At 38.9% G+C, this 16606-nt stretch overlaps 1 protein-coding gene across 1 annotated transcript in view; it reads left to right on the plus strand.

The window, feature by feature from the left end:
* ADCY8 (adenylate cyclase 8) overlaps positions 1-16606 on the plus strand; it is a 127013-nt gene that overhangs the window by 67178 nt on the left and 43229 nt on the right. Inside the window, exons 6-7 of the mRNA XM_086466217.1 lie at positions 6998-7156; positions 11282-11552. Of these exons, the coding sequence (XP_086322343.1) occupies positions 6998-7156; positions 11282-11552 (430 nt within the window). The remainder of the gene's footprint in view (positions 1-6997; positions 7157-11281; positions 11553-16606) is intronic.

Genomic DNA, 16606 nt, shown 5'->3' on the forward strand with positions numbered 1-16606 from the left:
TGGCTTTTCTGTTCCTCAGTGTTTTCAAATCAAACCTGATTTCTTCCTAGAGTAAAAACTTCCATCAGGCAGAAGTTACTGGAATACAAACAAGCACACAAGGGTAGAATGTACCAGCCTGTGTGGCACAAGATATTAAGATGAACAATGTCCCTTCTGCTCTCCAGCTTGGGTCACAGTGGCAGCATAAGTGATAGGAGCTGCCTCCAGGGGTTGAAGGTTGCTGCTTTCACCACCACCTTCTCAAATGTCCTTAGTACTAAAAGTGCTGTGACTGGGAAGAGATCGAGGACAGGGGGGAAGGTTATGTGAGGCCCAGCTCCTCAAGGGATCACTACTGTGGTATAACAATGGAAATCTAACAATAATCCATGTAACACTGGAAATACAAACAGACCTTTATGCGGATATATTTGTTTGGTAAATCAAGTAGTTCTGAGTGGTTTCATCTCTTGGATTGTTTCCCACTAAAATACCAGCTGAAAGGGTAATTATTATGACAGAAGAAATAGGCCCAGCATACAATGTAAGCTAAACTCCAGAAACTAGATAACAGCTTGTCTTCATTACAAATCTGTAATTAACTACTAATTTTAACGTAATTCATGAAAGAGGAGGAAAAGAAGAAAACTAAACAACAACAACAACAAAAATTAAACAAATCCAAACCAAAAAAGAACAATCGAAAAAGCCCCAAAACTCTACAACTATTTCAGATGATCCCACTGACTCAACTGGCAGGTTTCCTGCCTTTAGCACAAAATCCTGCTTTTAACTTTGTCTGTGGAGTGTTAAAAAAAAAAATAATCATGAAGTGATCAATGTTTGTTAAAGTTACTCAGGCAGTGAAACAGCCAGGAATTGCTTTCATATTCTGTGATTAATAAATCATTATTTAATTACATAATTATATAATAATATAATCGATTCAGTTCTGGATTCCTTCCACAGACCGTTTCTTCTATAATGTACAAGGCTCACTGACAATGGAATGAGTCCTGATTCACAGACAACAGAATAACGCTTCACAAAGCCAGAAACTATTGCTTACCTTCATTTCTGTGTGGTGGTGGAAAGGGGCTTTGCAAGATAGTCACAAGTTCAGCCAGCACTTTTCAGATGGGTCACAGTGAATAGGTTTCACACTGGGACTTGGTCACATCATCACTTCCACACGTCCGTTTCAGCCCCTGACTGAGAACTAATAGAGCATCAGGACAGTGTATCTTTCCCTGGTTTTCCTGTTGGGTGACTATATGAATCGAACTGGATAGAGATTAATAGGTTCGTGTACCTCTGAGATCTCTTTTCTTTGAATGTGTTGCCAAACACAATCAAAGCTATATTGGCAAGATGGCATAGGAGTGTTTACAACTATATAGCTTTTTATAACATAGTTTTCAAATGAAAAAGCAGACTTCTGATAATATTGGTTGTAGTTCCTTGTGCTGTATTATCTTCCTGCCTCTCAGAGCAGATAGAAGCAAGAAACAGGAATACAGCAGTGGTTTAATTCTGTCCATGTTGCTATAGTATCTGTCTAAACTCAGAGCAAGTCAGTTATATTAATGGTAAGTCTGATGATATGAAACTTCTCCAGATAATAGCTTCTGCTGACATTGGAATCCAACTTTAATCCCAAGGTAAACTCACACTGGAGATATTTTAAACTGGCTTCTTGGGATAATACCTACCTCATATTGTAAATTCAATGCTGTGTAAAGTCCATCTACAGGGTGTTACATCCTGTGAGTCATATTACCTGAGCTGTATTCTTTGAACTGTTCAGTACTTTAGTGCAACCTGTTACCTAGCTTTTCAAAAATAATGGATATCTCCTTTGCAAGCATGAGACAGTTTCCAGAGTCACACTGAAAAGAGCACCTACCTCAGTTCACCTACTGCCCTCTCATGTCAGCATGAAAAAGCATTTGAATTCATTTAGGAAAATTCCACAAATGTGTTGAGTCCAACCAAAAAGTTTTCTATGTAATTGAACCTTAGAATCATAGGACAGTTCAGTTTGGAAGCGACATCAGGAGATCATTAGTCCAACCTTCTGATCAAATCAGTCAGCTAAGACCCTTATTTACTTCAACCAGAATACACAGACTTTCCTATAACATCTGCATGAGGATGGTAGTGGCTGCTTCTTAATGGGTAAATTCAACAGCCCCAGGGAATGTTAGTGTCACAGAAAAAGTGTCACAGACTGGCCAACTCCATTATTCTCAACTCTTTTTGCTTCCAAAACCAGGCAGTGGCATTCAGGTTGCCTACTGGAAATGGTCTTTGTCACATGCAAACTGCTGAAACTGGAACCAGGAAAAAAAAAAAACAACAAAACATTCTGGGGCTGTTTTAAGTATCTCAAAGCACAGATAGGACCTTTCACCATCAAACTGGTCAGCAGAGATGTAGCCAGTGTGTCACTGTCTGAACCTGCAAGGTGTGAATTCCAGGGCATTCCGATTTTTGGCAGCTACAGAAAAGTCTGAAAAGCAGATTTCTGACTTTTGGCTCACCTTCTACATGCAAATAGGAAAGCTTCTAATTAACAGCACATAAATCAAATACCCATCAAGGGTATTTGATCTGGCCAGAAGGAAATGCCAAGATCCAATTAAAATCAAATTTTTTATCACTGACTTGACTGAAATAAGATGAATGGCATAAATAGCATCAGTCACAGTTACCTCACTCTTGATAATATATCAGACAGCTTTTGAGGTAAACAGGGCTGCTTCATAAATCATCAATAACGCAGCTTCATGCATGTGCTTTGTCAAAGTATTTGCAGAAAGCCTGCAAAGCAGTTGAAGTAAATATATATATATATATTTTTTAATTAGAAGCTTCCCTGATAGTTGAATAAATTTAAGAGATGGAAGAACTTAAAGATGTGGAACACCTGAGCTTATGTAAAATGAACACTTCGTTTTTTCTGATATCTAGTACATGCTACTATTTATGAGAAGATTTTTCTAAATAAAGGAGAACTACCCCTATTGATGAAGATGATCCAGGGTTTCTTGTTTCAAAGTTTTTAATTGATTTCTTCCTATAGCAATATATAAACAAGACCTCCTAAAGTATGTGGTAGTCTGGCTGTTAGGGTGTTGGAGTTGGCAATGGTGAAGTCCCCTTCTCTACATAATTCAGAAATCTGTTTCACGCCGCATCACTCCATACTTTAAACAAAAAGGATAATTCTATGGCTTTTTACACACTAATCAGTCACCTCAGTTTTAAACTACAACCATTTATTCTTTATTCCATTTAAACCCCACAACAAAAGCTTAGAGAAAACTAACATCTCCGCAAACAGGTTCTCAGCAGCTCTGCTCTCAGTTTTGTGTTGCAAATAATAAAGCAAGGGGAGCAAGACTAGATTGCTGTTGTGCCTTGATCCATGTTCTGGACAGGGCCTGTTTAAATATAGCTCAGACTGCCTGTGGCTCGATTCAGTCAGGTCCCCTCATGCAATTAGTTTCCTACCTATCAACATAAGAGCACATTGCTCTGAAGGGCGAGTAAGAAGAGGATGTGAAGATAGGGCCCTGCAGGTACACCAGCACCGCATCAGACAGAAAAACAGAACAGCCCTCAGTCAAAGGATGCAGGCAGGTAGCCAAATCCACACTGACTGCAGATGAAGAGCTGACATCAAATATCACCTGAGCAGCACACAGGAAGAAGTTGCTGGAAGGCTGTGAAAGACAACGGATAGGCAAGGGGGGATAAGACCCTGATTAGAGCCTGCAGTGTCACGCAGGAGGCGGTATGGACAGCACAGCTATGTGAAGTTTTGAACAAATGCAGAAGTCCTGAGTGGCCGATTGAGGATGCTGAAGCTTTTCAGACCATCATCACATTTTTATGACAAAAGAAAAGTTAAAATCCAGCAATCCTTAGTGAACACTCTGGAAACAGAGGGATGCATTGCTCAGTTGCACTGGCATTTGTACCTGGTCTCTCCAATGAGATCTTGTGTGTTAGTTCCCACATAGGGTACAAATACAAGACTATAATTTATACGAATTAAAATTAATAGACTAGACTAGAGTAGACTAGAATATTTCAGTTGGAAGGGACCTACAATGATGAACTAGTCCAACTGCCTGACCAGTTCAGGGCTGACCAAAAGCTAAAGCATGTTCTTAAGGGCATTGTCCAAATGCCTCTTAAACACTGACTGGTTTGGGGCATTGACCACCTCTTTAGAAAACTTGTTCCAGTGTTTGACCTCTTGCTAAAGAAATGTTTCCTAATGTCCAGTCTAAACCTTCCCTGGTGCAGCTTTGAACCATTCCCACGTATCCTGTTGCTGGATCCCAGGGAGAAGAGGTCAGCACCTCCCTCTCCCCTTCCCCTCCTCAGGAAGCTGCAGAGAGCAATGAGGTCGCCCCTCAGCCTCCTTTTCTCCAGACTAGACAAGCCCAAAGTCCTCAGTCGCTCCTCACAGGACATGCCTTCCAGCTCATTCACCAGCTTTGTTGCCCTCCTCTGGAGACATTCAAGGACCTTCACACCCTTCTTCAATTGTGGGGCCCAGAACTGCACACAGCACTCGAGGTGAGGCCGCACCAACGCTGAATACAGAGGGACAATCACCTCTTTTGTCCGACTGGTTATGCCATGTTTGATGCACCCCAGGATGTAGTTTGCCCTCCTGGCTAGCAGGGCACCCTACTGACTCCTGTTGAGCCTGCTGCCAACCACCACCCCCCAGAACCCTGGGCTGCTTTCCTGCCACTCTTCTCTCAACTTATACTTTGCCTGGCATTACTCTATTGGGAATTTGGACTTGTTAAATTCCATACCATTGATGATTGCCAATGCTAGTAATTGCCCAACGTTACATAGTAATATCCATTAGCAATTAAATACTATACTACTGAAAATCTAAATGAGTCTAATAAAGTGTGTATATATATATATATATATGGAGAGAAATATTAGATAAATATATGCTATTAGACCATTTTATTAAACTTAACGTCCTATCGCGTGCATTTTTCAATGAAATGCTTTTTGCTCAATTATTCCTCTGGATCCAATTAGCTTTTTATTTCAAGACAAAGAAATCAGACATAAAATGAGAAATAATTATCTTAGTCTGAACAAAAGAAAAATGCAGACTGGGGAAATGATCATGTGGGGAGTTGTGTGGTAATTCCTCTGACAGTTAGGAGTGTTAGTTTAGATATTTTTGAGGCATATCTATAAAAATTCTTCAAAATACATTACAAATTACAGTGCTCACTTCTCTTAGCTGCTCTCACATTTAAGACACTGCTTCACTGTGGAGAAGTCGTTACCATGTCCCATCTTCGAGAGACAGGTGATTGCTTAATTTTGATATTTCAAGCTCTCTTACTTGCAAAGCAATTAAAAAACCTTGTAAATGAAAACTTGGAGTATCAGAATGCAGATAAATCCCTTCTCAAAGCTTCTTTTTTATTATTTTATGACTAACTTTCAAAAAACTCTTCCTTTTAGATATCTGAAATATGTTCTTTTTCTGATATGATGAACAGATCTTGTTAGGCAAACCACTGCACTGGGAGTTGCCATATGCATGCTTTTCTCCAAGGTTTCAGAATATGCAGGAAAGGGAAATAAAGATGAATTGCTTATTTTCATTCCTCACATTTTTATACAACTAGTTTATCTCCATTTTTAAACTCTTCTTTCTTTTCTTTTTCCCTCCCCCACAAACTGAATTGACGCCCCGTTGCCACAATGAAAAGCCAAGTGTTGAATGCAGTAAGCAATTTACCCTTTTCTCCTCTAGAGAGGGTCTGTCAAGGTCATGACTGAGGCGTCTGAGGCAATAGTAGTTAGCTTCAGAGTTGTGAAATAGAGTTGTTTATTCTTTGCCTGCTCTGTTGTGTGATCTTGCTGTGCTGCTATTGACTTCAGTGACCGCAGAACTGGGATTCTACAGAGAAACAGCAGCCCTGTTTGTAGACCAACAGTAGCAAAGCACTTTTCCTGCCCTTAGCATACTATTCAAATATTAATGAACACTAGCTCTAATAGTATTTCTGGTGCAAATAATTGTTGTCACACAGGCAGAACTGGAAGAGTGCTCTCTCTGTTATCCCGATGGATACAGCTCAATTATTTTAGTTGCAAGCTTCCCAGGGCAATGTGCTGGAGTATCTCAGTACTGATTTGGAAGAGGCAGTCCTAGGTCTGAGACACTACTAAGGTGCCTGTGGCTATGAACGATATATGTTGTCTTGTATCAGAAAAGGAAGATACTATTTTAAGACAGTAAAATTCCCCCTATAACCAATTAGCATATTAAATGAAAATAGTGCTGCTACAAAGTCCCCTTGTTTCAGACCGTTAACAAATATGCCCACATGTGTTTCCTTTTGAAGAGGTGAAATGGTCTTTGCCATCATGCAGAGTGGAAGAAACTGATTTTAGAATCACGCCACTATTGTAACAGAGCAAATGATGTTCTGACCAAATCCACCGAAAATAATTCACCTTTAGACAAAGAGTAACTCTGGAAAATTTCAGTCAATAAAGTCACATTTTTGAAACATTGAAAATTAATCAAAAATGACAATAGACTATAAAAGTATTTGCAGGTTCCATGGTAACTGTTTTTGTAATGTTGTTGAATGCTGTTTTATAATTCTAAGCTAAAGGACTCAATGAGTCCAGACACTTCACTCAGACATCTTTTTCTCTCCCTATCTCTCTCTTCCTGTCTGATAGGAGTAACCTGTGCCACTGAACCTTGCATGCAGTTAAGCATTTAATGATAATCTGGCTTTTAGACTCATTTTATCACTTCCTATACTTTGCTAACTAGAAAGTTATCTCTTCATTTCACAGACTAAGTGGTTCTTTATGAGAAATGACATCATGTATTTTACATCGTACCCATTTCTAAAAGATATGAAAAACCACGGCATATACTTTCATGAGTCTGGTCTTTTCTTTTTTCTTTTTTTCTTTTTGTTTTGTTTAACAGATACGTTAGGTCAAGAACGAAGCATGACATTGACATGAGAATTGGGATACATTCAGGATCGGTTCTGTGTGGAGTGCTGGGCCTGCGAAAGTGGCAGTTTGATGTCTGGTCATGGGACGTGGATATTGCAAATAAACTCGAGTCAGGTGGAATTCCTGGGTAAGGCAACGTGTATTTCCCACAGTCAGAAAACATTGCCAACACAATACACTGTAAACCCTCCCAACAGATTGACTGTCTTACATTATTTCATCAACCACGACGTTCTTTTTTTCTCTTTTCACCATTTTGCGGTTGGCAAGGATTTGTGATGCTATAGTCAAAAACGGTAGGGATCATCAGGTTGCAAAGGCATTGGAAAAGACAAAAATATTTCTTTTTCTTTGCCCGCTATGGTGTGCTGAAAAAGGTCAGCCCATATATTACTCAGAGGTAGGCCAAATTTCCCAGTTAGGTGTTGACCGTTCCTGAGTTTTTCCAGGCTTCATTCTCTTGTCCTTTGCATTCAAATGCTGCTGCGAGGCACAAGGTTGTAATTTATTTTATTTCATAGCACACAAAGTATGGGAAGAATTATGTATTCTTAGGTTGTTATGCTAATAACAAGGTGTTATGGGCAGCAGTGTCTCTGGGAAATCTTTTAAATAATTTGACGCTTTAGTAGATGTTTTGAGACATTTATGTCAGCCTGTCTATATGTGAAAATATATGGTTTTCCATTGAGCTGACTGGTTTTTCTTTGTCTGAGGTGGCTGATTCACCTGGAAGAGGAAATGATATTTCTGCCTGACATGGCCTATATTTAACTGTAATTTGGGAGCTGAAAATCCTAATTTGAAGCAACAGTAGTGGCTGCAGGAATACTCTGTTCACTTTCAGTTCCACTTTCCATTGATGAAAGATGTAGCAAAAGATCCCCTACAACAATTCAATTTTTGTCCATGGAACGTAAAAGCAATAGCAGTGGACATTTTTATGTTGAAAAAAGTCTAAGTGATGCCGTCATCTTGAGTGAGAAAGGTTTTAAGTCATCAAATCTCAGTCGCGTGCTGTACTCCCTGTGCGCACATTAGGATCGTCAGAGCTGCTATGTTCCCAGGAAGTTAGAAAGATACTCGCTTTATATTGTATTTTCAAATATAGGCCCCTTCCACGGTTCCCCATAGTAGCCCTTTATACTATTAAGTATTCTTAGAACCAACAGAAAATGAACCATTGTGTGCTCTGGAAACAACTTCTATGCTCTGCACATCATCAGTTTATAAAACTGCAGAAAAACATTTCTTTCCCTGCTGCTTATCCCACAATAGCCCCAGATGACTAAGAAAAGTCACATGCTGCTTTGTTGACATGAGCAAATCAATCATCTAAGTTTCACCATCAGCACCTGCAAAAAGTATAGTTTATTGCAGTTAATGCATGCGGGTAATACAGCTATTAATGAATAACCCAGAGAACACACCAGCTTGCTGTTGGTAAAATGCCTGGCTAGGTCGCAGCCTACTGGAGCAGAGGGATTTCCACTCCTGTATATCAGTTTGCCAACAGAACAAAGCCTGTATGTGACAGCAGTTCACTAAGTCCCTCAAAACAGTGACTTACATCAGGATTTCCTAGTGTGCAGGGCAGATTTAACAGAGCAGTTAAGTTCACTTCAGCCTCACCTTACTTCTCCCTGCTGCCAGCATTCAAATCCTCCTCCTTTCCCCAATGCCGAGATCATTCCCATTCCCAGAGCTGCACTGCTTTCCTCTCTTCCGTCAGAAAAGCTGCCCTGGGGTTATGAATGGTCGTGCTCCCACAGTGGGAAACAAGAGCAAAGATGAACCATGGCCCTTTCCTGAGAGCACAGCAGAGGAAGGCAGCTCACCTGCCCAGGATGGGGAGGATCCTCCTACCCAGTCCGGGGTTCATCTCTTCCCCTCGCCAGTTGTATATCACTCTGAGACCTCATAACCACGGGTGATGCAGAGACATTTTGCACCCGAGTGAAGCAAGTTGGGCAGCCCAACTGTGGTGGAAGGAGGCACTTGGGAGCACCAAGGAAAAGCAATCATTTCTGGTTTTCTGAGAGGAAAAAAAACGTGTCCACGACACTGGAGAAGGAAATCGTGTAAGATCCTAAAGTGTTATGTCAGAGATACTCTTCCATCAGGACCCCATTTTCTAATAGTTTTCATCTGGTATATCTAGGTATAAGTCTATGGTATTTAATTGGAAGAAAACCAATTAATTTTCCAAGATGACAGGTATCATCTAAAGCTTTGGGCCTGGCATGTTTTCAACAGTAGGACAGGCTTTACTTTCTGACTTCAATGCTCAGGGTCCCAATTCACTGTACTTGTATGAAATTAGAAAGACGTTCCTCCACTACGCATGTTAAGGTTTTTTAAGCAAGCTGTACAAGAGGTGAAACCAGAAAATATTTTTAATCTACCAGCTATTTATTAATATTTGGTCCATTTAAGGGTATTGCATCAATAGCCAGCTCCACACTCTAGTTAAAGCTGTTATCATTTCCATTATAAAACCCGTATTTCAGGGCTTTATAATGCAATCTTCCCAAATTATATTAGTTGAAATTCAGCACAAAGATAGTCACCCTGGCAACTAATGTATCACTTTTTTTTTCTTTTTTTTTTTTTTTTTTAATTTGTACTTTACTTAAATCAATTTAGCCTATTTGGATTTCTAAGAGCTAGGAAACGCATTGTCTTTCTGAGAGGTCATATGCTTCGGTTTTAATGTCCAGGCCAAAAGTTGTTTATATTTGAGAAACATTTTTACTGTTTTTTATTGTCAGTTTTACTGACATTTGACTACAAAAGGGTTCTAATCTCCGTGGACATCATAACAGCATGATTTCACACAGTGAAAGTTGTACAAAATCTGTGTTGACTTCAGAGGGAAGCTGAGACAGGTTAAAAAATGGCTGAGATACAATTTTTTGATCTTTTAATTAGACACTGACATTTAATACTCCACGTAGACCCAGTTTGTGCCAAATTCTGGTAATCATGGGCATTTCAAACTGCTTAAAGCCAACTAGCTCTTTATTTTCTGGCAATATGTGCATGTCACACATGCACTTATAGCCTTTTATTCCATTAGCATTTTACGCAATTTAACTCTGTAGTGGCATCCTTTAAGCTCCAGAAGAAAGTTCCCAAGGGGTGTGCTAGGACCATATCCTTCAGTGGAGACAAGCCAGTGTGTGGTGCCTGAGAAAAATGCCTCAGTATGTGTCATCAAGAAATGATCAAGAATTTTAGCTGACTGAATTTTAGGAATCTGTCTGCAAGTCTGACTTTCAGAAAGTGCCATGCACCCAAAGTTTGAAAAGTGAACCAATTTTAATGGAGTCACTACATTTATTTTCTTGAGTTATATACATGTTTAACGAACATCTCCCTTTATTGCATTTATGATGCTGCATTATAAAGTATAACACGGCTAACCATGTGGATGAGTTTTAGAAGTGTCTGCAATTTACCCTACATGTAGGAACTCAAAGATTTCTTAAAAATACAAATAGAAAGACCTACTCTTTTTAATTTTTTTTTTACTTCTTTCTGTCTTCCTCAAGCAGTCATAATTAGGGTTAAGAAAGTCCAAATACCAAACACTTCCAGGTTTGGTTGGAAGACATTCAAAACCCTATCATGCTTTTGCGAAATTTGAGGTTTTTGTATGTCATCTCTTAAATTCGACTTCACTTTTGCAAAAGTTTTTTGAACTCACTGCTTAGTCTAACTAGAAATTATCACCCCACTTGCCTTTGTATAGTTCCTCTATTTCCCTAATTCACTTCAGATGCTGTCAGACCACTAATTTCAACTGTCTAAGCTACCTCAAGTAACTGAAGGTAATTAAAGAGCGTCACATAGACGGCTCTAATGCACAACACATATTTTCCTCTCACCATATTTACCTGAAGTGGCAATTTTCATTCACTCTGAATAGTGTTTTACTCAGGAAGGTCTCCCATTAAACTATTACTGTGAGCAAAGGTATCAGGTGTGAACATCAAAATGTTTTTCCTATGACAGGACTTTGTGTATTCATGAGATCCTATTGATGTGAACATGTCTCGAGAGTATTTGTCCCCAAATGAAGCTCATGTTTGTTGGATATACTAATTTTCTGTATAGAAAACATCATAAACAATAGAAAACCTTCTATTTATCCATCACGTTAAAAATGATGAAGAGTTCATAAACCCCTTCTCACCTATGTACACTAGAGTGCAATCAGTATTTGCTACTACTTATTTCACTTATGCAGGAGAATTCACATCTCCAAAGCCACTCTGGACTGCCTGAACGGGGATTATAAAGTTGAAGAAGGGCATGGCAAAGAGCGTAATGAATTCTTGAGGAAACATAACATTGAGACATATTTAATTAAACAACCTGAGGAGAGTCTGTTGACTTTGCCTGAAGATATTGTGAAAGAGGCTGTCAGCTCCTCTGACAGGAGAAACAGTGGAGCAACATTTACCGAAGGATCCTGGAGCCCTGAACTTCCATTTGATAACATAGTGGGAAAACAGAACGTAAGTCAAACTTCCTTTAATGTCATCAAGTATGAATGCATGCTTGAGTGCATTGCAATAATGGAAGCCTCAGAGGAGACAAATTCATCTTTAACCTTTATTCTAAAACATACTATAACAGCAGAGGATTAAACGAATTGTTTCAGAGCTGAAATAAATCATGTATCCAAACTGGGGAAATGCCAGTGGACCAGAGGTTTTTGGATTTTTTCCCAACTGAAATTAAATATTACACAGCTTAGTTTTAGTTGAACCAGTCCATAAAGAAGTAAATTAAAAATAAAGCTAATGTTACTAAACTAGCTGAAACATTCTAGTCAGAGTGTGTATCTCTGCATAGCTTCACTGCACTGCCATCAAAGTAAAGAGATGAATGGACATTTTGCTAGATGAAAAAGCATAGTGTAAGTTATTGACACATAAGGGGAAGAAAAAATATCTACCTCAAAAAACCACCTTGTTAAAACAGGTTGTCCTTTTTTTTAAAAAAAAAAAAAAAAAAAAAATTAAAAACTTAGATTCTAAGACATAATTAAGGTTCACTAGCAGGTGAGTTAGACTCTAAGGTCATGAGTAGCTCAATAGAAATATGAGACAATAACAGCTGCTCCTGATCAGATCTTTTCTCCAAAAGCACTGCATGGCTAATTGCTAGCACACTGGGAAACAGCAGTTCCTGTACAGTCATAAAAATCGCATTGTGAAATCTGTTTGCTTAGAGGAATTAAAGATGGAAAGGTTAAAATGCCCTCAGACACCATTCTTCACTGCATTTGAAAGATTGATGAGTCTTTATGAAACAAGGTCAGCTGGAGTTTTCTTATATTTTTCTGAGGGATCTGTAATGACATGATATATCCTTTCTTCTGCTGCACGTCCTTAGTCCTGCTTGTCTGCACTGTCTGTTGAACTTCAAGCATTGTTGTGTGGAGGTCTTGCTTTGTCAGCCATCTTCTGCTTCTCACAAGTCTGCTCAGAAGTGATAAGCCTTCACAATCCATCAGCCCATGGCAGTGTCTTCATCTCTTCAAACTGAACCAGAGCATGACATAGTTGGCTGTTATATAAAACACATGTTTTAGAAAGGTTCTGTACATCTGTGTATCTGCATGTACACTGCCTTTTAGTATTCTCCGTATTTTGTTGACCTGTGTCTGTATTTTCATTTCATTAGGAATAGAGGTATGGGTGCATGCTGCTGTGAATATCTTCTGATGTCTCTCTGTTTCTTCTTCTTTCCTTTTAAGACATTCCAGTTTCTGTAGTCCAAAACTTCTATGCAGAATAGGCTATCCTTTCATTGACCATTTTCTCAGCTAAACCTGACCTTGATACCAACAAAGACAAAGAATGAAATAAGGGACTAGAGTTTTTATTCAATTATTGAACTAACTACTGACTAAACTAGTAAAAAGCATGAAAATCATTGAAATAAGCATAACTAAACAGTTGTTTTAAAGCAGATTTTTGTCTTATGGCAATAAACAATCCATTTTTAGAATAGTTTCTCACTGTTTTGTTGAAGAACTTGTTTTTGTGCTGGAAATAACCATAATTTTATATTACACAGTTTTACAATAAGCTTTTTCGTGGAGACAAGATTTTAAAAATTTACTAGTCCATCTGTGATTCAATTATTGTGTAATTTTCAATTTTAAAGTTGAGACAATAAGCATTACTGCTTATAAATAATGTATTTCAGCTCAAAATTCAGAGGATAGCTTTAAATTATACTAGGACATAGTAGCTTTTTCCAGAGGCATGTCAGTCTTGGACAGAATAAGCATTTAATAACATTAATTATGCAACCTAAAGGTCACTGGCAGCAGCAGACATTGAGAATCCAAGTAGCAGCAACCCAAGAATTAATCACTCCATACATTTGAACATTTGCTGTAGCATTTAAATTTTTTTTCTTTGCCCGATATAAGGTACAACAAAATTTGAGCAACTTTTATCACATGTGTCTTTCTTTTATCTGTAGTTATGTTAGGAAGAATATGAAATGTCGAAGTCTCTGGTGAGTTCTCTTGCCAAACTCACATTCATCACAATCCATATTCTTTACCTCAAATTTATTTTCTACAGGCAGCCTAAGTCAGTGAATTGAAGATCTGTTGATATGAGCAAAGAACAGAATAACCACTTTTTATGTACGCAGTCACAGATATTAACAAAAGCTACGTGTGTCTACAGCACATTTAGCACCATGTGCCTTGGCTCTAATGGTGAGGTAAGCCAAGGATGCGAGTCCCTGATCTGAAATTCAGACTATGCCCAATATGGATGGAGTTTATTGAAACAAGTGTCTGGGCTTCTTTCTTAAAGCAAAGAAAGTTGGATAGAAGGTATTTTATGTTAAGAGAGTAAAGGCCTCCTCCTCCAAGATAAATTTATAGCTGATTAAGCTGGATTTCTTTGCTGAGCCTTACCACAGAAGTAGCTGAAAGCCTAATGTGGTCAGTGTGTGTGTTGCTGTAGGCACATGATGGGCCTGTAGTGATGTGAATTGGCAAAAAAGCATATTAAAATGTTTGTGTCTTGTACAAGCGTATTTTAGTGGTGACTGCAATGACTCTTAGCAGTTATCACAAAAATTATCACTTAAAGACAGACAAGATGACAGACAAGTCCAAACAACAGGGTGGAATTCAGTTCAAAACTGGCACCTGCATTTATGTGTATGCCGACTGTCCCAGGTGTCGACCTCCCACACAGCTCAGCTCCTAAACATGAGGGTCTAGAGCTACTTGTGGAGCTCTAGAGTGCCTGAGACATCCATACAACAAGGGCCTATAAAAGACCTGTCATCATCTGGACTATCTGTTAGAACCCAAGCAAGAGACTCTGATGTCTCAAATAGTTCTAAACACCTATGCTGAAACATGCTGAGTAAAAGCTTGACTCAGCTTAACTGTGGCTGTCTATTGCAGCTTGAGATACCCTAACGCACTCCGGCTGGTCCCCACCTCCAGCCAGCAGTGCATCGGGTTCCTGTAGGTCTTGTACCATATCTCCTAGCTCCAGACTGTTGTCCAAGATACCCTCGGGCACCTCGGCTGACCATAGCTGCATATGACTGGCCAACTGAAAGTATCCAGAGTGTATATTGCCAGTAATACGAACTTAGACACCAAGCACCTAGGCACCTAGGTTCCTCTTGAACCAAATCCTACCTGTATCCTGTCTCTTTAAACCCGTGACTTTGTATTTCCCTATTTGCCTCTACGTCCTGGTGTTTGCAGGAAGAAAAAATAATTTAAAGCCTTCCTACATTTTTCTAAAGGGCACCAATTAAAAATTCCCCTTGTTGAGGTCAGGATGTTTGGACTTGTTGCAAGAAAACTTTGCAGGAAGGAAGTAAAATCTAATCCCAGCCACCTTTTTTAAATCTCTGTAAGATATCTCTAAAGTTGAAGTTTTATTATTTGTTTGTTTTAATTCATCCTATCTTTTAGCGTCGGATGAAGGCTTGGCTGGGCTTTTTCCTAGCAGGAGCTTGTATGTGTTCCTGTATGATGAACGGCTACTGCCAGCACCAGGAAAGTTCAAAAGCCATTGTATCTTACAATTCACAGTCGTATCTTCCATACAGCTGTTCACAAAGGTGCAGGCGAGATAATAGGGAGAACCAGTATTTCTTTATGTCGGCATAACGCAGTCTTAAAAGCTGCAGAGCAAAGAGGGGGATACAGAGACAAAATGTGTTTAGATCATATTCTTGGGACAACAATTTGCATTATATTTTTCATTATTGTTATTATTAATTACAGGAGTTCAGTTGTCTTTAGTATGTGTACGGGTGTGAGGGAGAGATGACTACCAAACTGAAATATGAATTTCCTTGTTATCCTCTGAAAATAAATTCAACTTCCGAGTCCGTTTTTGCATCAATACTACTGGCACCATTGCCATAGAGGTGATATTATGTCATGTTCATCTACCATGAATCGTAACCCACTTCATACATTCAGCAAGAAGACAGTTCTTTATATTAATCAAATTTTAAAATACAATTTGAAGCAAAAGTAAGTCACTAGTAAGGATGAATTGAGATCATTCTCCTCAAGTAAATAAAACACAATGTTCAAGTAAAACATTAGGGACCCCTGCTTGCAGTGGAGATACAGCAATATGAACTAATTCTGAGGCATTAATGCGCACAACAGCATCTGATGTGATCTTGTCCTTTAACAGCGTCTTCAAATCCTCTTGTAAGATTTCAGCCACCACAAACTGGTAACAACTTTTCTGCACAGATCAGTTTAAAAGAGATAGGAATACCTAAACTAAAGTAGCATCTCAGTATGCATTAATGCAGTATTTATCCAGTTGACTCAAAGGATTTTTAGCCTGGAATTTGGCTCTAACTAAGGTTTCCACCTTAGCTCCAAGGCTAAGATGGATTCAGGCATATCTGAAATTTTAGCATGAGAAGAGAAAGTTTAGTAAGAGAAAAGTTTCCTGGATTTTTTTCTCTTTAACTGTTGATAATACTGATTGCCTGAAGGGAAAATGGAGAGATTTGATAGAGTGGTGTGCCAAACCTTCTCTACTGAAGTCCTTTCTCTACCAAAGCAACAGGAAAACTGCTGCTCACTTCCATAGACAGATTTCATCCCTGACACCATTTTCTGCCTATTTATTGGGCTCTTAAATCACTCATCAGACAATGGAGTATGAGAAAACAAGGTATCATCTGTGATTATGGAGTCCTTGGACTTTATTTTATGACTGCAAAGAAAGCTGTCAATTGGGGTTTGACAGGGGGTGCCTGAGACCCTTCCTGTGTTTTAATATTCTGTCCAAGATTCCTTAGAATGTAATGGTGACTATCCCTTGAATATGAACAGGGGAAATATCCCTATATAATTTCTACAGAAATCTAGTAATAAAAGCATCCCAAACTCCTGTTCCCAACAATGCCCAGCAGGGCATATAGCAGAAGATTTTTCCAGCAAGGACCTATGGGATAACTTTTCTCAAGCAGAAGTGTACTTCTTGTCCATAAAAATTCTGAAATGTCTTATGCTGTGATGTATGAAGGCTTATAT

Source organism: Leptosomus discolor, chromosome 5 (assembly GCF_034619465.1).
Source record: "Leptosomus discolor isolate bLepDis1 chromosome 5, bLepDis1.hap2, whole genome shotgun sequence".
Taxonomy (NCBI): Eukaryota; Metazoa; Chordata; class Aves; order Leptosomiformes; family Leptosomidae; genus Leptosomus; species Leptosomus discolor.